Genomic DNA, 21,461 nt, shown 5'->3' with positions numbered 1-21,461 from the left:
TTGGCCTGGGAAATAGTCTATGCGGCCTAAACGAGTGCCGATAAACGGTTTGGTGGCCTTTATAAACAAAAAGGTTCCCCGCCTCTGGACTAGACAATGCAAGTCTTTTCTGTTTCAAATTGTTCTGTGATTATTTAGTACACGAAAACTCGATAAAATTTTCAATGAGTTAACGTGACAGATTCTTTGCAGTTTTACAAAATCCCGCTTTAAAAGTTTGGTTGTTGCTGTAACAAAGACTAAAAAGTGTGGGTAGGCCAGGATGGAAAGACGATTATTGTTTCAATTGTTGCTGATTGTTGTTGTTGTTTCGACTTTGGCAGAATTTTCAAAAGCCCAGAAGAACAAAACCGAATGTATTGGACAAGCTGGTAAGTCGGTCGTTTAAAGTTTAAACATGTAATACCCCCCATCATGCATTTTGTAAACAAGACTATGGGTTAGAAAACCAAAAACCGTAACGTAAAATAATAAGTGATGCAAGTTACAAAATTGCTGAATATACGCAAGGTTCTCAAACACACGGCTAACCAAACACTATTGTGCGGACAGAAATTGCAAGTTATGTGTTTGACTTGAGGCCGAATGGCAGGATGGCAGTGATATTTGGAATAGGAACTGTTTTTGTGGAAAGAGGCCAAACTGCCACATTCTTGTCAAATTTACTTGCAGTGATTGTTGCGTCATATTTTTCCATTGTTTCGTCACTGTATGCAAATATCTTAAAATAAAATAATATAGCGCGGGTAGTTCTTTTTTTTGCTGTACTGTTTTTCTGTTTGTATATATAATACATGAGTTAGATTTTACTATACATTATTTTCGTCATGTCAATTAAGACCTTTAACTAATTGAACTAATTTTTTGGCCATCAAAGAAGTTTAAAACCCATTTGAACATATCTTAGTATTGCTGGGTATTTTACTTTTTGTGAATAGAAAACAACGTTGTTATAAACGTGGACGTTTATCATTATCCTGATCTTCGCCTGCCAGATCGGAACAATCTATCATCAGCAGTTTTGACTGTAACTTATGAATGGAAAGCTTCGGGTAAGTTACACCGTTACTTATCTGTGTAGTATTTCATACTCTCGGCTACATTTGCGAAAATCATTGATTTCATTTTATTATTTTGCTGAACAATATTTGCCCGTTTTCAGTATCAATGAGTTGTCTCATTGTTCTGTAAAATGTGTGATTCACTTTTGTATTATTGTTTAATTCAACTTTCCGATTTACTCTAAAGTACATGAAAGACCAACATACCTTAATAAAAGACAAACTATATCGTTTGCTCAACAAACTTGTTTTTCAGGGGAAGATTTCGACGGATTTCTTTATTGTTTTTACGACGGCGACACTGACTGGGTCAAAAAAGGTAAGTGACGTTTTTTATTGAACGAATTTTGACATTTTCTCCCTTGTTTCCTATCGTTCTTCCTTACCTAGTTAAGTATTTTCGCGAATGTGTTTAAGGTTGTGTTGACATTTCGGTAGAAGTGCAATCATCCTAATCGTTCTTGTTCTGTTTTTAGGAGAACTGTCCGACAAACAGTGAGTCATTAAACAAACCATGTTTTCTAAAATTTTGTCCAAGTAAACAAAATTTGTTGTGGTTCTCATAACTTCCAATCAGTCATCATTACAATATTTTGCAACCATGTTTTTTTTTCAGGATTTATAGGACGCATTGCGAATCCCTTACAAATCTGACCCTCTTCGTAATTAACAGTAGAGGTGAATATGTCCAGTCCAACTACCCATGTCAATCTGAGTTGGCTACTCAATGTGCAAAAGCTAACATGTGCAATGTAACCACTGATTGCCCAACCGGAGATTTGGCTTTTGCTCCAAAGGTATGTTTGTCATTTTCTATTTGTCCATGTTATTGTTGTCATTTTGTCTTGTTATTTAGTTTGTCTGTCTGGTTAGCAGTTTGTATGCTTTCCTGTCTGTCTGGCTTGTTGCATAGATTGTTTGCTAGTCTGTTGTTTCTGTCTAACGTTTGTCTGATTTGTTTGTGGTGGTTTATTGGCATCGGGTGCTTTGCAGGGGCGCATATGCCTGCCTGTTTTATCAGTTTTTTTAAGAATTTATCTTGCTGCTTGTAACTTCTTTGCCTACAAAATTTGTAGTTGTATGTCCAAAATAATTTTTTTGTTTCTAGAACCAAACCACTGCGACATTTTCTATCCGTTTTGGAAGACAATATACTTTCAATGTCTTTGCTTATCGTGGAACTCGCGTCCTGGGTTCTGCCTCCACTGTAAACCACGATGTGTATTTGTTCTGCGGTTATCACCTCATCAAAAATCACTCAATAGACAAACAAGTTGCTTACGAGTTTTGTCGTGATGAACAAGTCATAAGTAGTAAGTGCTTTTCTTAATGGCGAAAATAATCTGCCATAGGCAGGGTTGCCACACCGTCCTTATTTCTAAGATTTGTCCTTATTTTGAAAGGCAATGTCTTAGAAAAGTGACTTATTTTCAACAATTACAAGTCAAATCCCTGCTACAATTAAAAGTAAACCTGGACTCGAGTTGTCGTAAGATACACGAAGTATTTTCTACGAACAAGGAGTTGCTGGAACAGATTGTTTCTGGGGGAAAAATACGCATGTAATATGTCATCACTCGTATAACTGTAAAAATTATTTTTTTGCAAACGTTTAATTCCTTGTGGATGGAAACTTAATTTTTCGGTTGTCCTTATTTTCGGCTCCTTGTCGATGGCAAACCTGCCTATAGGTAATGTGGTGAACGGACGTGCAGCTGTTGTTGCTTGCAGTGGGCCTCAAAATAGTAGGAATGTATGTGTGTACGTCGGGATCAAACTTGTTGGTTGGCCCAAAAATTGGGGCCCGAACCCTCTTTTTGACAAAGCCGGAAAGTGATATTACGAAACAAGTGTAACCGGGCGTCAAGTAAGGCGCGAGTAAGGCCTGTTTGATTCAAACTCAAGCCCGACCGTGAAGCATGACCGGACCTACAACTCTGGTCATGACACATGAAACATTCAAAGAAACACTGCACACTATTTGTTTTGTACGGCTAATGGGTACATGTTAGGTTTTACACAATCGAGGTAACATATCGATATGGAATCAGAAAATAGAAGTATTTACCTAACGTTTGAAATGTGTCCGATCAATAAATCAGATCTTTCTTCTTCATCCGGACCACCAAGGAACTTCAGTATCGCTTCATATGAGAGAAACCACACAGACCACTCAGTTACAGTGACACTTCAATGGATGCCACCACATCTTATTGACAACATCGATCACAAGTATCCGGATTCTTACCGGATCTGGTACATAAGAAATGACGAGGATCCATCTGTAGCTAGCAAGGTGATGAAGCGTTTTTTATGTTAATATTGTAGTTCAACACTTGCCAGTAAAGTATCCACAAGAGTTGTTTTTTTTACTGAAGGGGGGAATTGTGTGTGGCTTTATACCAGTTGGTTTACCATAGTATGGTACTCGATGTGCCTTTTCGGGAGATATACGGTAATATCAAACAAAACAAATATTTTCTTTAAGCCTTGACCATATTTCTTAAATCAGGCCTAAACTTCTTTATTCCACTAACCACTTATAGAAAATCCATTTCACATTCTTGAATAATGTCTTTTTATTTTTAGCTGTATTTGATAACGTTGCAGGATAAAGCAAATGTTACTTGTGCTATAGCTCTAATGTTACTTGTGCTATAGCTCTGCAAATGTTACTTGTGCTATAGCTCACTTATTTGCCTTCTTATAACGCTCTTGTCTACAGGTAACATCAAAGAAACGAGACACAATGCATTACTACACTTACCGTAGACTGGCGGCCGGAAATCAATACATTTTCTATGTTTCCGCTTACATGTTATTGGATAGAATATGTGTTTCCGGACATTGGTGTCAAAACTACGGGACAGCAACTCATTACGAACTCTATGCTGAAGGTATGATGTTTAAAATTCTAGTCAAACTATTTTTTGTGTTTTCAAATTAATGACCGGCTCATTTGGTACTCATTAGTAATGTGAGTTGAAATGACTCGTAAAATGCACCTAATAAAGTCTGAAATTGTTAAATAACTTCAAACGGTAGATACCATGCAGCAGATAAAAACGTTAACTGAGTTTCCAAACTAACTAAAAACGTGTATGCAGATTGGAACCCTTGCCGGGGTGACAACATGACAGGTGACCGTCACTGTCACCCAGATGCCAATTGTGAGCTCATATCAAAGGACAGCTTTAATGTCAGCTGCTCATGCAAGCCGGTTTTTAAGGGGGACGGGTTGTCGCAAGTTGTTGGGGGGCGAGGGTGCTGGGACTTTAACCCCTGTTACGAAACCGTGACATACTGCGCCCCAACTGCCCAGTGTGTGGACCGTGCCCCACCAGATGAGGGATACGACTGTGTCTGTCCGTAAGTTGTGCGAAATTTAAGGGTAATCTAAATACTAAATAGTCTTTGTGAAGGATAATCTCTGTTTGCAATCACTTTGCTGTACCGTCGGCAGCAATCAGTTTGGACTTAGTGTAGACCTAAGCTCAACAATGACCATATTGGTATCCTGGTAACGCCTGTAGTAGAGCTGGTGCACTATGAAATCTAAGCTAAATTTGCGAAGTCATCTTAACAAACTAAGGATCCAATGGGGTTATTCAAGCTCAATACATTAAAGCTAAATAGGGTTCGAGCTTTATTTAATTTGTATGTATTGTCAACCTTTAATATAACAGTATGGTGACATTTGAAAGCCAACATCCATCAAATGTTGTTCTTTGCAGACAAGGTTACATCGGCAATCCGCGAAATACTTGCATCAGCATAAAGACCCTGATCCTAGCGTTGGTTTGTCCAATTATGTTTGTTATCGTGTCTTCGATTGTATGCTACTGTTGCTGCAAAAGAAGCGAACGTGTTAAAAGGTGAGTGACTTCCCAAAGAATTCACCGAGCGTTTGAGAATGCTTTGACAAATAATAAAATGCTATAATTTATGTGTTGCTATAGAATGTAAACCAGGAACATTTGCCTTTTGATATTACTTTAAAGAAGAAAAAAACGATTGAAGTAATTTAAACCAGTTTTTGTTCACTTTTTCATGTACAAACGGTCAGGACCAGCCTCTAACAAGGCCACTTACAAGAAACTGAGCGGGCTTATATTTGCAGTTTGCATAGTCTTGGTTTTTGTGGGTAGATTGTTGAAATAATGAGTGATTTTAAATTGGGGCAAACATCACACACAGTTTGCCTTTAGCGTTGAGAACCTTAGACTAAAACAACAAACAATAACCCAATTTTTAAATGTCGTTTTTAGAATCATAGTTTAATATAAAGCATTTTTTGTAGAAGACTCATTTCCAAGCAATCGATATGTTTGTGCCGGGCGAAACAGGATCTGATGTAATACCAGTTCTAAACCACACCCAGTTTGAGAATGACGTCAAAACAGAATCACAATTTGTTTCCTAGTCGTGGACAACGCTTTGCTCTTCATGTACCCCAAGAATGTTTTGGTTAAAAGTTCAAAAATTACTAATACGTTCCGGGTGGTAGCTGTACTTAGATAATTTCATTACATGATTCATTTCTAAACATATTTATATTGGAGTTTTTGATTAAATATATCGGCCAAGTAACCTAGCACCATTTCACCATGTATTCACCCAATTTACTCAGCGGCATAGATCTGCGACAAAAGTTCCAAATCTTGAGCAAAATGTACCCAGTGGATTATATTTCACATGCTGTTCGAGTAAATAAAAGTAATACACTGGGTTTTTCATTATAAGAAACTTTGGGGTGGGTATCTTTAAATTTTGCCAAAGGGCAAAACAAGAGATCAAAGGGTAAAAACATTTGCACAATGGCCTTACGGCGCCTCTGAGTGTACAACAACATTTTTTACGCATTACCGCTAGAAATTGCAACAGAATAAATAACAGTACTCTGGAATTCAAATATACAATGGTACGCATCACAAATACACATTTTACACATCTTTTCAAAAAACTTATATAAAGTCACAAAACAGTACTAAAAAATGATGATATAATTATACGTTCTGAAATATAGTTTACAAATTTTACACACAACTGCTTCGCTGGATTTGCCTATTTTTTTCTTTTCCCCGAAAAAGTTTATTCTGTACGCGAGTTAACTAGTAGTGGCTAAAGCTTAGCATTGGATCTCACTTTATGAACCTTGGACAAAAATTGACCATTTTAAAGTAAGATACAGTTTCCGGTATCTCAAAACGGAAGCTTGCTTACGAAATAGACATTTCGCTGCATTTAGATCAGCGGTTCTCAGGGGTCGGCTGCGCGATTTCGGAGGGACCGCGAGAAGCTTGAAGTATTTCAAACGTATGTAACTTTAGTTCTTGCGAGTATATTAGCAAAAATCAGACAGACAAATGAGTCTTTTGTGACAAGACATAGTTCTTCACTGCATTTTCAAGTAACACTAAAAAACGATTGTTCGCGCACAACTTAATCAGTGTTTTAGTCCTGTTTGTGACGTAATAAACTGCCATTAAAACATTCCCACACCACGTAATCTGGTACAAGCAAACTGAATTCAGCATGTTGTTGTGGGAATAGTTTCGCAAGGAATAAATTAGCTTCTAGTTGTTGCTGCAGCTTTTGTTTCGCTAATTTATACACTTTTTAAAGTTTTATAAATACATTTAGCTTGGACCGCGAGTGCTTGAGGAAATTGCTAAGGGGCCGTTATGAAAAAAAATTAAAAGTTTGAGAACCACTGATTTTGATTATTTCAAAACTGTTGTAAACAAATATGGTCTCATTTTTTACCATACTGTGGGGAAAAATACAAAGAAAAGTTAGTTATTCAAATGAAAATGTGGATCGTAACCAAATGCAGCGTTGTACAAGTTACAATAGGATTTTGAACTGTAGAAACAAAGGTTACGAGGCTGTATTGCGCAAAAACCGTAGGAAATAAATGTGTAGGAGCTGTTGAAGCCAAAGTTGAACAACTTTAACCATAAATGCAGCACTTTACGAGGAAAGTTTCAGTTGGCACTTGGTTTCCAACAGTTAAATATTTAACTTGTAATCTTTGCAAACAACCTTGCGCTGATTCTGAGTAAAACTTAACAAATACAGATGTCGCTACAAGGAATCTTTCCTCGATGTACAGGATGTGTGATATATACTGTAGGATGAATTTCTGCCTTTAAAGTCTTAAATTAAAAAAATCTGTAAGAAGGAAAGTGAAGTTTCATCAGCACAGTGCTGTTTAAAAAAGCAGAACATTTTCTAAAAGCAGGGTTTTTGTTAACTTGGGCAGGTCTGTAGATGTGTTCAAATAAATGCGAACATCGTTTAGGAATACTTACATTTCTGCTCTAAATTAGTACCGGTGACAAACTTTGGTTCTGGTAATAATGCACAACGCCTTTTCATCAAACAAGTGGTGTTACTTTTTGTTAAATAGTGTCTAAAACCAATACATTGGTCTCTGAATTTTGAACACAAAGTTGGGTAGTTTAGCTTAGTAATTAGTTACAGTGTTTTCGGCATGTTTTTAAGATGTATGGGTACAACAAGCTCAAAAGCCAGAAATGGTTAAGGAAAGTGGTATTGGTTTTGTTTGTGTCGATCTGGCTAATCTTGAGACTCAAATATACAACATATCAACATCGGTTACCATTGGATAAAAACAATGCACCCTATAAAACAGAGTGACATTTTAATGACATGAATTCTAACGCTGTGGTTTGGATTCATAGCGGTCTATGCTCACATCCTTTTTACAACATGACATATTATATACATACGACACTGATATAGTTGGGTATTTGATAGATATGTTGTGCAATGAATGAAGACTAGACGACGCAAGTCATTTGTATTTCAATCAGTTTTGTTAATAGTTAGTACACGAAAGCTCTATACAGTTTTTAATGACTTAATGTGACAAATTGTTTGCAGTTTTGCATAATCTACCCTTAAATTTGAACTGACATAACTGGTTGTTGCTGCAACAGAGGCTAAAAGGGTGTAGGTCAAAATGGAAAGCCTAATTTTGATTATTGTTGTTGTTTCGACTTTGGCAGAATTTTCAAAGGCACAGATGAACAAAACCGAATGCATTGGACAAACTGGTAAGTCGGTCGTTCAAACATCAACTGTGTAATAATCCCATTAACCGTAACGAAAAAAAGAGAAAAGATGCAAGTTAAACGCTAATTAAAATGCTAAGCAGACGCGAGGTTGTCAAACACCAGGCCATCCAAGGACTTTTTTGCGGCCACAAATTACAAGTTTAGTGTTTGACTTGGGGTCGAATAACGTGTCTTACCAGGAAGTTAACATGGCACAGTGAATGAATATCAGTGATATTTGGAATAGATTATGTTTCTGCGGCAAGAGGCTGAACTGTCTCATATTTATTTAAATTTACTTGCAGTGATTGTTGCGTCATATTTTCCCATTGTTTCGTCACTGTATGCAAATATCTCAAACTACAATGATATAGCACTGGTAGTCCATTCATGTTTGCTGTACCGTATTTATGTTTGTTATCACAGTTTTTTACCGGCTTAAATAGTTCAGAAGATAGATTTCTATTACCGTATTATACGGACCATAAGGCGCAATTTAAATCCTTTTTTCCTCATAAATTGATCGTGCGCCTTATAAGCCGGTGCGCCTAATGTATCAAGCAGTGCTTTATTGCCTACACTCAAAACCAGTACCGATACTATTATTATATAAATAAACCACCGTCTTACACACTAAACTACGGTAAAAGCAACTAGCAACTGTGATATTCACTAGGCTCATTTTTTCTTTTGCTCATTGTACTATTGTGACTTGTTTAATGAGCTTCATACGGTAACCCATACTCCTTAAAATACGTTGCGTTCTATAGCCCGGTGCGCCTTATGTATGAACAAAAAACTAATAAAAGCAATTTATTGACAGTGCGCCTTATAATCGGGTGGGCTTTATGGTCCGTAAAATACGGTATATATTATCCTGAAACTACTAACGAAGTATTTTCTCGCCATCAAAGAAGTTAAAGAAGCATTTGAACATATTTTGGTATTGTTGTGTATTTTACTTACAATTCTTGTGAATAGAAAACAACGTTGTGACAAACGTGGAGGTTGAATATTATCCTGATCTTCGCCTGCCAGATCGGAACAATTTATCATCAGCAGTTTTGACTGTAACTTATGAATGGGAAGCTGCGGGTAAGTCCCACCGTTACTTATCTGTGTAGTATTTCATAAAATGCGTTACATCCAGTGGTGGTATTCAAATTTTTTCTGTCAGTCGGTTCTATCACAAAAGTCATATTTTTCAGTCGGTTCTGTTACAAAGAGTCCAGTAACAGTAACAAGTAATGCTAACTGGTTCGCTGATCTTATAAAATTTCGTGAGACGGTTCTATAGAACCGGTGCGAATCGGCTGAATCTCACTACTGGTTACATCTCCAAAAATCGTAGATTTTGATTTAATATTTTATTTAAAAAGTTAAATGGTGAAAGTAACAGCCCTAATAGAGACGTTAAAGGCGACATGCTTTACTTTTCAAACGTTTCGGCAAATGTAAATAAAGCATGTCGCCTTTAACGTCTTTTTTGGTTAATTTCACCATTGAACTTAAGAACAGATTCGTATATAGCGTTACTGAAAAATATTTGCACGCATTCAGTTTCAATGTGTTGTCCCATAAACTTTTTGCTATTGTTCTGTACAATATATGATTCACTTTTGTATTATTGTTCAATTCAACGTTTTGTTTTTTTCAAACTCAAATGTACTCTAAAGCAGTGGTCGGCAACCGCCGGTCCGCGGCCCGGTACCGGTCCGCGAGGAGTTCGTTACCGATCCGTATAATTTTTCAGGTTAAATGCTATAAAGCATTTTGCCTATGTATCCCGGGGATGATAAACTAATTTAAGCGTTTTTATTGCTAAATATTTGTAGTCCGCGATAAAATTTCACTTTCAAAAACGGTCCGCAGTGAAAAAAAGGTTGCCGACCCCTGCTCTAAAGTGCATGAAAGACCAACATACGTTAATAAATGACAAACTATATTGTTTGCTCAACAAAACGAGACAACATGTTTTCAGGGGAAGATTTCGACGGATTTCTTTATTGTTTTTACGACGGCGACACTGAATGGATCAAAAAAGGCAAGTGAGGTTGTTTATTTCACGAATTTTGGCATTTTCTCCCTTATTTCCTATCGTTCTTCCTTACCTAGTTAAGTATTTTTGCGAATGTGTTTAAGGTTGTGTTGACATTTCGGTAGAAGTGCAATCATCCTAATCGTTATTGTTCTGTTTTCAGGAGAACTGTCCGACAAACAGTGAGTCATTAAACAAATCATGTTTTTCTAAAATTTTGTCCAAGTAAACAAAACTTGTTGTGGTTCTCATAACTTCCAGTCAGTCATCACGAAAAGATTTTGCAACTATGTGTTTTTTCATTTTTCAGGATTTATATAAAGCATTGCGAATCCCTCACTAATCTGACACTCTTCGTAAATAACAGTAGAAGAGAATATGTCCAGTGCAACTACCCATGTCAATCTGAGTTGGCTACTCAATGTGCAAAAGCTAACATGTGCAATGTAACCACTGATTGCCCAACCGGAGATTTGACTTTTGCTCCAAAGGTCCGCCTGTGATTTTTTTATTTGTCTATGGCAGGGGTCACCAAACTTTTTTCACTGCGGGCCGGATAAGTTGAATAATGATTGGCGTAGGCCGCATAGTTTCATGCCCCCGCGCCGTCTTTCCAAACTTAACCCGTAAGGCGATTTTTATAGGGACGCTAAGATATGGTCTTTGCACAATCCCAAAAGTCTGGTGATGCGGCCGAATCCGGCCCGCGGGCCGTAGTTTGGTGACCCCTGTGGTCTTGTTTGTAGTTTGTCTGTCTGCCTGTCTATCTGTCTGTCTGACTTTTTTGCTGGTATGTTGTTTCCGTCTGACGTTTGTTTGATTTGTTTGTGGTGGTTTATTGGCATCGGGTGCTTTGCAGGGGCACATACGCCTGCCAGTCTTACCATTTTTTTAAGAATTTATCTTGTTGTTTGTAACTTATATGTTAACAAAATTTGTAGTTGCATGTCCAAAAAGTTTTTTTTTCTAGAACCAAACCACTGCAACATTTCCTATCCGTTTTGGTAGACAATATACTTTCAACGTCTTTGCTTATCGTGGAGCCCGCGTCCTAGGTTCTGCCTCCACTGTAAACCACGATGTGTATTTGTTCTGCGGTTATCACCTCATCAAAAATCACTCAATAGACAAACAAGTTGCTTACGAGTTTTGTCGTGATGAACAAGTCATAAGTAGTAAGTGATTTTCTTTGTGGCGAAAATAATCTGCTATAGGTAATGTGGTAAAAGAAGTGGGCCTCAAAATACTAGGAATGTTAGTGTGTATGTCGGGATCTAAGTTGTTGTTTGAACCTTTTTTTTCATTGAGCTTGGAAGTGATATTACGCAACAAGTGTGACCGGGCGTAAAGTTAAGCCCGAATCAGGCCTGTTTTATTCAAACTAACGCTCAAGCCCGACCGTGAAACATGACCGGACTTACAACTCTTGTCAGGACACATGAAACATTCAAAAAAACATTAATTGCACATTATTTGTTTTGTAAGGTTAGAGAGTACGTGTTAGGTTTTACACAATCGAGGTAACATATCGATATGGAATCAGAAAAAAACGTATTTGTTGTGTCATTACACATCCTTTGCTAACTAAGGTTAACAATGTTTCAAATCGATAAATTAGATCTTTCTTCTTCATCCGGACCACCAAGGAACTTCAGTATCGCTTCATACGAGAGAAACCACACCGACCACTCAGTTACAGTGACAATTCAATGGATGCCACCACATCTTGTTGACAACATCCATCACAAGTACCCAGATTCTTACCGGATCTGGTACATAAAAAATAACGAGGATCCATCCGTAGCTAGAAAGGTAACCAAGCGTTTGTTTTTATCTTAGTTTTGTCGTTCAAAATTTGCCATAATGGACGGAAGAGTTTTTTTTTTCGCTGGAGAAGTCTAATTGTGTAAATTCATACCAGTTTTTACTTATCATCTGCTCCGTTTGAATGAAAGAGAGTTGGTTCAAAACAATAAGCCTTTAGGAATGTGTACGTTAATATCAAACAAGACAAGTATTATCTTAAAGCCTGGACAATATTTTGTTAAATCAGGCTGGTTTAGGCTTTTTATTCCACTACTCACTTATAGAAAAGTCATTTCACAATCTTGAATAATGTCTTTTTTATTTAAACCGTTAATTAACGCTCTTTCTGTGTACGGTCTTTTTAGAAAAGCCTATTTGTAACGCTCTTTTCTGCAGGCAAAATCGAAGAAACGAGACGCAATGCATTACTACACTTACCGTAAACTAAGGGCCGGAAATCAATACATTTTCTTTGTTTCCGCTTACATGTTATTGGATAGAATATGTGTTTCCGGACATTGGTGTCAAAATTACGGGACAGCAACTCGTTTGGAACTCTATGCTGAAGGTATGAAAATTCTAGTCAAACTAATTTTTATTTTATTTTTCGCTATTTTATTAAATAACCGGCTTATTTGGTACTCGTCGATAATGTAAGTTGAAAAATGGATCGTAAAACGCAACTAACAAAATTTATTAACCAGATAGACATCCAAATTTAGTGAAGTTTTCAGTTATACTTTCGTTTTAGGTTAAGCCAAAAACTACACTATTATTGGGTTCGAAATTGTTAACTAATTTCAAAACGGTTTAGCACCAACAAGGTTTCTACCTTGTAGTAGATAAAAACGTAAGCTGACTTTGCAAACTAACCAAAAACGTGAATGCAGATTGGAACCCTTGTAGGCATGACAACGTGACAGGTGACCGTCACTGTGACCCAAATGCAACTTGTGAGGTCATATCCAATGACCGTTCCATTGTCAACTGCTCATGCAAGCCGGGTTTCAAGGGGGACGGGTTGTCCCAAGTTGTTGGTGGCAGAGGGTGCTGGGACTTTAACCCCTGTTACGAAACCGTGACATACTGCGCCCCAACGGCCGATTGTGTGGACCTAGCCCCACCAAGTGAGGGCTACGATTGTGTCTGTCCGTAAGTTGTGTGAAACTTATAGCTAATCTAAATGGTAATTAGAATTTGTGAAGGATATGATCTCTTTATGCAATCACTTTGCTGTAATGTAGGCATCACTCAGTTTGGGCTTAGTGTGGACCTAAACAATGAACATGTTGGAATCCTTGTAACGCCTGTAGTAGGGCTGATGCATTATGAAACCCAGTATTGTAAAAAAGTATTGTAATTTATGTTTTTGATACTATGCTACATGAAACACAGATTATTTAAATTTTTGAAAAAAACATAGACAAAATTAACATAAGACTTGGGGAAGTTAAATAGTTGTTAGAATGAAACTGCATGAATAACTGCGCTTTCTCTACGGTTTGTTATAAATTCATGCAAGATGTTGTTTTCCACTGCACTAATATTTCCATAGCTAAGCGGGCTGCTTGCGGTTTTATCAATACGGCCCATGCTTTTGTGGTTGACACGCGTCATTCTTGATCTATTTGTAATTTCCTGAGGAATTATTGTAATCATAACCATCAATTTATGCTGATTGGTGTAGTTCAGTGGTTCTCAACCTTTCGTTGACCATGGCCCCCGAAAGTAACTTTTGGGCCTCGTGGCCCCTTCATACTACCATGTAAGACCTGTGGCCCCCTTAAAAATGTATATGACAAACTCGTGTTAGAATTCGGTACTAATTTCGGCTTTGAGCAGGTCGAATAGAGTAAAAAAGAGTCCGTATTCGTGAAAAACCTCAATATTGACAAATGGTATGTGAAAAGCCGAAAAATGAACGTATACCCGCGGCCCCCCGAAACACAGCTCGTGGCCCCCCTGGGGGCCATGGGCCCTGTTGAGAACCACTGGTGTAGGTGTTAACGATCGTGTTGTCTGCGACAGAACTTCGAAAATTTAAAACGTTTTCAATTGGTCTATGACATATCCTAAAAACAAGTTTTCTATAAAGCAAATCTTTTTGTCTCCAATATTCATAACATTTACAACAACAAAATTTTGCAATTTTTGGACTGAGTATAGCACGCACAAAAATTCGACTGCATTGTGCTACGGATTTAAGGTTTTATTTATAATCCTTTAAAACGTAGAATATTTCCGTCTTACACAAATATATTTGTCAACATACATATATAAACTGTTGCTACCGGGCACAACATACAAACTAAATATATGTACAATTGCCAGAAGAGGTTTATTTAGTTTGTATGTATTGTCAACCTTTAATATAACAGTATGGTGACATTTGAAAGCCAACATCCATCAAATGTTGTTCTTTGCAGACAAGGTTACATCGGCAATCCGCGAAATACTTGCATCAGCATAAAGACCCTGGTTCTAGCATTGGTTTGTCCGGTTATGTTTGTTCTTGTGTCTGCGATCGTATGCTACTGTTGCCGCAAAAGAAGCGAACGCGTTGAAAGGTGAGTGACTTCCCAAAGAATTCACCGAGCGTTTGAGAATGCTTTAACAAATAAAAAAAAACAATAATTCATGTTTCGCTGGAATGTAAACCAGAAACATTTGTCTTTTGATATCACTTAAAAGTGGAAAAATGATTGAACTAATTTGGTACATTTTTTGTTCACAATTTCACGAATAAACGATCAGGATCAGCCTCTAACAAGGCCACTAACTAGAAACTGAGGCTATTTGGGATTGGTGTTTGCAGTTTGCATAGGCTTGATTTTTGCAGTTACATTGTTTGAAATAATGTAAGAGTTATTTTACCTTGGGACAATCATCACAAACTTTTCGCTTTTGAGATGCTGAGATTTAAACAACAAACAACAACCTAAATTAAAAATGTAAATAAAAACGTTTTAAGAATACATAGTTGAAACTTGAAAGTATATTTTTGTAGAAGACTCATTTTCAAGCAATCGAAGTTTGTACCGGGCGAAACAGGATCTGACATTATGCCGTTTTTGAATTACACCCAGTTTGAGAATCATCTCAAGACGAATGTTGGTCCGGTATTTGGGAAAAAGTGGGAAATTGAACGTGACAGTTTACTTTTACAGGGTAGGTAATGACTGAAGGAACCTTTTGTCTGTTTTGAGTGATAATTCATGCAAATCATGACATTATTTTGACGACAAAAAATTCGGTCATTACCAATTTTTTTAGTGCTTAATTAATGAACTTTTTAGTGCTTAGTTAATTTACCTTATATATTCTGTTAAACAAGTTAAACTAGGCCCACATGTAAAAAGCCATTTTCTTTTACTGGGCAACTGTTATGTTGGAAGTGGGTGTAGTAATAACTCTGTCCTTCTATGTTGTTTGCGCGTAATTTTTCCTCAAAAATCCCCAATCTTTATTTCTTTATCTCGCCGATATAATAAATATATATATTGTGTCAGTTGCACCGTTATTGGCAAAACAACAGTTCCATAATATTGTCAGAAATGTTGATTTAACCATAAATCCTTGAACAGCTATATATTGGCATTTCCTTCTGACGCAAGCGTTTCAAATTACATCATCAAGGAATTTATATCCAGGAAATTTGCTGACAAGAGCACAACTGGATCCCCGTTTGATATATTTAGTTTAATTTCCAAACAATAGGTTCGGAATCAGCGCCGATATTGTTACAATGCATTGATTGTGGAACGTTTTCAAGTTAAAACATTTCAGCCAGATTGTGTTACGCCCCCCTTCCGAGCCCTTCATGTCCCACCTCGGGGGCGCACTCCCAGTTTAAGAACCTCTGTTTTATCTGGGGATGCATTTATGATTAAGTCAAATGAAAACGGCTTCCTAGTTAAAAATTAGTACGTTATGCAGCTGGAAACAGAAAAAATCTAATGCACAAAATGTTTATCAACTTTTAGATGCAAATATTTGAATCGGTAAGTTATTCATTGATGATATCATGACTGTGCAAATCAACATTTAACCTTCTTAACTAACATGACAAATTCACTCACAAAAGTTTGAAAAGATCTAAAGATCTAAAAATCATCCCATCGACTGAAAATTCGCATTTTATTTTCCACTGCTTGTTTATCTTCAAATCCAATTTTTGAGTATTTTGTCGGTAGCGATGGCAATTAAACTCACACAGGTTCATTTCTATTTTTAGATGTATTAGGGAGAGGAAATTTTGGAGTTGTTCACAAAGCTTTCTGGCAAAGTGACAATGGTGAGAAAGTAGTTGCAGTGAAGTCTCTTACAGGTAAATGCATTGATCTCAATAATATTATCAACTTGATAGTTTAACTGTATGCAGCTTCATTCTAACAACTGTAGCCACCAACAGATCGGATTTTCAATTTTTTTACCCCAACATCGTGCAAACTTTACTTGAGGGGTATAAACACCCTTGTTGACCAGACATTACTTACATTTTCATGATAACGTTTAAGTTTGAAATAAGGTTTTGGCCAAGTTCCTACCAAGCACACTTTGGATTTTATAAACTGGTTCACATTCTTACATAGATTGTGGCCCATAATTTGCCCTCAAAGCGCGTGGCCCCCACTAAGTACACTATAGTATCAGTACTCACTGCAAGTATAAATATCGAGGTGCAATTGAACTATTAAGTATTCGATAATGTTCTCATTTTAAAATCAGATTGAATTGATCGCTTCCAAGTCTGTCGGCACAATTATGCCGCAATTTGTTTTTGTCGGATGTTTTTTTTTTAATTGTTAAAAGTCACAAAGTATTTGCCTTCCCCCCAAAAATAAAAAAAATTCTGCTGCATAGGTCACTGCTTTCGACCCTGTCTTTTTTACTTTAAACGGTCTATATAGTTGTGGTCTACACATGTGGCTCCTTAAAAATCACCAGTCTTGCAATGATAGTTTTCAAATGTACACTTAAACATAAACTTACAAAACCTATACCAAACAAAACCTATTTGTAGCCATGTACGCCGTGTCGTTTCGTGAAGATTTCTTGGCCGAGATGGCTTTACTTATGACGCTCGGGCAGCATGAAGCCATTCTGGGCATCATAGGAGTTTGTACAGCCCAGTCGGCTCACAGTGACGGTTGTGAGTCTCCATTACTTGTCACCGAGTTCATGAAATACGGAGACCTGTTGCATTATTTGTGGGATTGCCGAGAGGTAAGTTGAATTGGATGTGGATAGATATCGTATATTGGGTTGTATTTTATTGTCTCTTCGGTGTATGGTAATGCAGTTGTTTCCTAATTGAGTTCACACTTTACTTTAGTATGTTACTTCCGTATTTGATTAAAAGCTTTTTTACATAAAGCACCTATCAAAAGTTAAAAAGGCCTTTCGCAATTATACGGCCATGTGGGCAGTTACATTCATATTCCGATTACTAATTTACATATAACGGTAAATCCCAGTACGCCAGACACGTCGTTGTCGTTTTACCGACACAGCCGGTCACCAAGCATCCATTCAGTTACATTTATATATGAGTGTACCGTGATCACTGGACTGCATAGACGCTTCAGGGATGATCCCAGTGGTGAATTTATGTTCCTCTTACACATAACGGGTTTGATTTCATTCGATACATAAAAGCGCAAAAACAGGTAGGCTCTCGGTGTGTTTAGCCATAAAATTAGTAATTAAATAAAAATTACTGTTGTGACAAATACGTTTAACATTTGAATATAGTTCGATATTAAATTTGGTTGCACATTTGCAGCTTTGTGACTATACAAAATCCCTGCTATCCACGGTTGTAGTGCATCCGATTTAAATTCCATTAAAACAAACTAAATATTGTTTCGTTGGGGATGGGCTTAAAATAAAAAGCGTGCAAAAACAAAACGTCTAATATGAGAGGATAAAATTCATTTTTAAATAAACGCGTTTTAAAGACAACAACAGGAAACACATACGCTCTTTAGAATCAAATTGCAAGAAAATATACAAGCCAAACCGCTCAACCGCATTAGGTTGTTTTAAATTTAGATTCATTTCCTCTCTAGCTTGTCTGTGGTTGCGTTTTGAGGGGGTGTTTGTCAACGTCGACAGAAAAAAAATTGAATAATGGGAAATTGGTTATGGCTAACCGTCGAGAAATGCACAGAAATTGCGGGTGCAACCACCAAATCTTAGATAAAGCGTTTTACTGCGGACCTTTCGCGCTCTTGTCTAACCTGCAATAATTACCAGAATCCGTTTGAATTGGAGATTTACCTAATCTACTCGGTCGAATCAGCTATATATTTACACAGATTTTATAACAAATCTTTTACGAACTACTCATTCTACTTTAGGGTTTGTTCACCAGTCTCAGGATGTAGTCTAAAACGTTTAACCGTATATGCTTTTTACGTCTGTTTGGGTCATTAAATATCTCTAAATTGTAATGTTGATTTTTTTGCAGCCTGACAAACGAAATCAAAATCCGATTTACAACTTTAGCGAGAGAGATTTGTATCAGATCGGACAACAGATTGCCGGAGGTTTGCACTTTCTCTCATCTTCTAAGATCATTCACGGAGATGTGGCTGCACGGAACATTTTGGTCGGCGAGGTATGTATTAATTTTCAAAGTGCAACTGCATTTCCAACATATAAAACTTGTATGAAACTAACTTATCTTGTCAACTCGAGTTGTAAGTAGGGCCGGGATTTTCGTGCAGGGTCCGGGCTTTGTTTTGTTAGCAAACGGGCATGATTCGGGCCTGACTTCACATTTTGTGTGGGCAATATTTTGCAATATTGGTTACCTAGCTAAGTAGTTGCTGGACTTAACCGAATGTCCAAAAGCCTTAAAACGTCTTGATTAGGCAACGATTATTGTCCATTGTGTAGGCTATGCCTTCTTTATTATATACCTGTCAAAAAATGTTTGAGCCTAAACGGGCTTCTCAAAAACGAGTTCAGGCTTGACTTTGGGCTTATACTTTCGGGTTCGTGCCAGGTTCAGGCTCGAATTTCGGGCCCGCTTACAACTCTGTGCTAACTACATAATAAAAGGATTGTACAGTTGGTTCTGATTTAAATTTAGGGTGTTTTCCTGCTTTTCTAAACTTGTACATTTTTATTACACTTTTTACCATAGTAGTATACGCAGAATCTTCGATGTAAGATCTCCGACTTCGGATTAGCAAATGACGTTTATAGATACGGCATGATCAAGGGCGCCACCGAGCGACGAGTTCCGTTCAAGTGGGTCAGTCCTGAACGCATGATGGGCGGGAAAGTTCCTATTACATGGCGCAGTGACGTGTAAGTAGTCAGTTTCCAATATATATTGTTAAAAAACGATTCTATTCTGCTCGGGGCCGAATTGAAACCTAAATATACTGCAACAGCAGCATTTAATCATAAAAACAATATAAAGTAGGTACACAATTCACGGTTTTAAAGATTCTGACAAGAAAGAGACAAGTCCTTAGCATAAAGGAACACAGCCCCGAGCTAAATGTGGATCAAAATTGAACCGTTCTCTACTTATTAAACACCTGGCCTTTTAACATTTATCGTTTTTTACTGCTTTTACTTGCTGCTTCTGTTTTAACAAAAAGAAACTTTTTTTCTGATAAGGTTTTCTTGCCATCTGAAGTATTGCTTGGTTTGTTTGTAGATGGTCGTTCGGCATTTTGTTGTACGAAATGGTGACGGTTGGCTCGACTCCTTACCCAACGCTGGAACAAAGTGTACTTTTTGAAACACTGGAAAGTGGATTTAGAATGCCAAAGCCATCGACATGTAATGAACAACTGTAAGTAACATTGACTGTAAGAATTATTGCAAAAAAACACAGACAAGATATATTGTTAATGCGCAAATCAAAGTGACATAAAAAGTCGCAATTGATACCTAAAAACAACCGCAAACAAACCTACGCAACAAACGTTGGCAGCTATTGAAGATTTTATCAAAATGTTTATCTAACACCGCAATTTTTAAACTGTGTATCGCAGCACACCCATGTTCCGTGGGAGTTTTCCAAGAGTGCCACGAAATATTCGCAATTTTATGGTACAAACAATCTCTAGTGAGGTTTTAGAACTTGAGGTTTAAAGGGCTATTTTCCAAATTTGTCATAAAAAGCAATCTTATCCACCACAATAAAGCTGCAAATGACTCGTTTTACAGCTGGCCGCGGAAAGAAAAGTTAATTTGTCAATGCGCCACGTGTTTGGAAAGTTTGAAAACCAATGATCTAACAAACCCCAAAACAACGCTTATAGGTATCAACTGATGCTGAGATGCTGGCAATGGAATCCCATGAATCGACCAAACTTTGCGAGCCTTGAGGAGCAGCTCAGCGGAGGAGAGAAGGGATTATGGGAAAACGGGAGAACCCTAAACGACGAGATCATGCCGGTCAACGAATCAGACCGAAATTGCTACGATAAAAATATAGGAATGCGCGCTAGTGCTCAGGATATTACGATACAAAACGGGAACACCGATATGCAACCGATTTCCCCGTTTGTTGAAACCGAATTCGGAAGCCGTCTGGTGGAAGGGGACTTGCTTGTTAGCTTCGAAATGGATGAAGTTTAATGTTCGGTATTCAGGGTTGAGTTACCGAACCAAATGCAAACACAAGTTTGGGAGGGGACAGAATAAACATTTCCTCGCCGAATTTGCAGTGGAGTATAAGAAACGGACTTTTTCGCCGGTACTGCTCTAGCCTGTATAAATGTAAATATCGTAATAATGTTACATTAGTTACAGCTGTCGCTTCGACCATTACTTATACTGTCTAGTCAAGGCCCACCACTGGTTCGAAGTTTTATTGCGTATGGCCACCGTTTAATTACCACCCTGATTCCGACTGCAGTGTTCTACTTTCAATCGGCTCCTTCTTCTCACAAATACTCTCGGTCACCTTTCCAAAGTGTAATATTTTTCATTTAAAATAGCATTATATGTTTTGGAGATTTCTTGTGGTGGATAGTTTATTGAAAACCAATTTGAAAAACATACATGTTGAAAGAAGACATTTTCATCCAAAATTAAAAAGAAATCGGTGAGCTAAAGCCTTAATAATGCCTCCACCAGAGCATCGAAATTCCGTTATTAAGCATTGTTCTGCATACCACACCATATTCTAAATCCATTTTCTCGTTGTATTTTCCAATCACACACACCACACATTTACCTTGTTGACGCGAAGTTTTTGCGCCCGTTTATGCCTGTATTAATTCCTCCTACGGCGTTTCTGGGTGTTGTTTTAGCAGCCGTAACCTAGTAACCCTTGTCGCTGATTTCTGGTACTCTCAGTGCGCCACTATTAGCAATGTTAACTTGTATCTAAATTTCCAAATTGTAGTTTCTAAAGTGTAAATACAAATCTCGGCCATGTTTAACATCCAACCAATGCAGATAAACGCAGATATAATGGAAATCTACATCTTCAATTCCGTG

At 37.5% G+C, this 21,461-nt stretch overlaps 3 protein-coding genes across 7 annotated transcripts; all 3 read left to right on the top strand.

Annotated features, from left to right (window-relative positions):
* The first annotated feature begins 201 nt into the window (after positions 1-201).
* Positions 202-3,722, top strand: LOC145234492 (uncharacterized). The gene is made up of 8 exons (XM_080099220.1): positions 202-371; positions 939-1,052; positions 1,318-1,380; positions 1,538-1,556; positions 1,678-1,858; positions 2,170-2,374; positions 3,164-3,357; positions 3,651-3,722. Exons 1-8 carry the CDS (start codon positions 263-265, stop codon positions 3,720-3,722), a joined length of 957 nt encoding a protein of 318 aa, XP_079955346.1. The 5' UTR covers positions 202-262.
* A 68-nt stretch (positions 3,723-3,790) lies between these two features.
* LOC145232530 (uncharacterized) lies at positions 3,791-5,790 on the top strand. Its single transcript, XM_080097162.1, has 4 exons — positions 3,791-3,958; positions 4,169-4,430; positions 4,796-4,936; positions 5,362-5,790. The coding sequence occupies exons 1-4, from the start codon at positions 3,811-3,813 to the stop codon at positions 5,417-5,419; spliced, it is 609 nt and encodes a 202-aa protein (XP_079953288.1). The 5' UTR covers positions 3,791-3,810; the 3' UTR covers positions 5,420-5,790.
* Positions 5,791-8,021: 2,231 nt separating this feature from the next.
* LOC145232527 (uncharacterized) lies at positions 8,022-21,403 on the top strand. 5 transcript variants are annotated; one of them, XM_080097157.1, is made up of 17 exons: positions 8,027-8,143; positions 9,125-9,238; positions 10,125-10,187; positions 10,345-10,363; positions 10,492-10,672; positions 11,152-11,356; positions 11,800-11,993; positions 12,384-12,555; positions 12,878-13,139; positions 14,414-14,554; positions 14,995-15,155; positions 16,222-16,281; positions 17,011-17,213; positions 18,460-18,609; positions 19,153-19,307; positions 19,666-19,803; positions 20,276-21,403. In XM_080097157.1, exons 1-17 carry the CDS (start codon positions 8,050-8,052, stop codon positions 20,592-20,594), a joined length of 2,631 nt encoding a protein of 876 aa, XP_079953283.1. In that variant the 5' UTR covers positions 8,027-8,049; the 3' UTR covers positions 20,595-21,403. The 5 variants fall into 5 exon arrangements, with proteins under 5 accessions (XP_079953286.1, XP_079953283.1, XP_079953282.1 ...); XM_080097156.1 differs by having other exon boundaries at positions 8,028-8,143; positions 16,222-16,314; XM_080097160.1 differs by lacking the exons at positions 19,666-19,803; positions 20,276-21,403 and having other exon boundaries at positions 8,022-8,143; positions 16,222-16,314; positions 19,141-19,202.
* Positions 21,404-21,461: the final 58 nt, after the last annotated feature.

The sequence above is a fragment of the Phallusia mammillata genome, chromosome 6 (genome assembly GCF_965637545.1).
Source record: "Phallusia mammillata chromosome 6, kaPhaMamm4.hap1.1, whole genome shotgun sequence".
Classification (NCBI taxonomy): Eukaryota; Metazoa; Chordata; class Ascidiacea; order Phlebobranchia; family Ascidiidae; genus Phallusia; species Phallusia mammillata.
This window is presented reverse-complemented; position numbering and strand designations above follow the sequence as displayed.

What these genes read in the sequence shown, in the direction of transcription:
- LOC145234492 (XM_080099220.1), top strand. Translation starts at nt 263, where the DNA reads ATGGAAAGACGATTATTGTTTCAATTGTTGCTGATTGTTGTTGTTGTT. An exon ending in TTATGAATGGAAAGCTTCGG is followed by an intron (nt 1,053 to 1,317) that starts GTAAGTTACACC and finishes CTTGTTTTTCAG; the next exon opens with GGGAAGATTTCGACGGATTT. An exon ending in ATTTGGCTTTTGCTCCAAAG is followed by an intron (nt 1,859 to 2,169) that starts GTATGTTTGTCA and finishes TTTTGTTTCTAG; the next exon opens with AACCAAACCACTGCGACATT.
- LOC145232530 (XM_080097162.1), top strand. Translation starts at nt 3,811, where the DNA reads ATGCATTACTACACTTACCGTAGACTGGCGGCCGGAAATCAATACATT. An exon ending in TTACGAACTCTATGCTGAAG is followed by an intron (nt 3,959 to 4,168) that starts GTATGATGTTTA and finishes ACGTGTATGCAG; the next exon opens with ATTGGAACCCTTGCCGGGGT. An exon ending in GGATACGACTGTGTCTGTCC is followed by an intron (nt 4,431 to 4,795) that starts GTAAGTTGTGCG and finishes TGTTCTTTGCAG; the next exon opens with ACAAGGTTACATCGGCAATC.
- LOC145232527 (XM_080097156.1), top strand. Translation starts at nt 8,050, where the DNA reads ATGGAAAGCCTAATTTTGATTATTGTTGTTGTTTCGACTTTGGCAGAA. An exon ending in GGCTACGATTGTGTCTGTCC is followed by an intron (nt 13,140 to 14,413) that starts GTAAGTTGTGTG and finishes TGTTCTTTGCAG; the next exon opens with ACAAGGTTACATCGGCAATC. An exon ending in TCGACATGTAATGAACAACT is followed by an intron (nt 19,804 to 20,275) that starts GTAAGTAACATT and finishes CAACGCTTATAG; the next exon opens with GTATCAACTGATGCTGAGAT.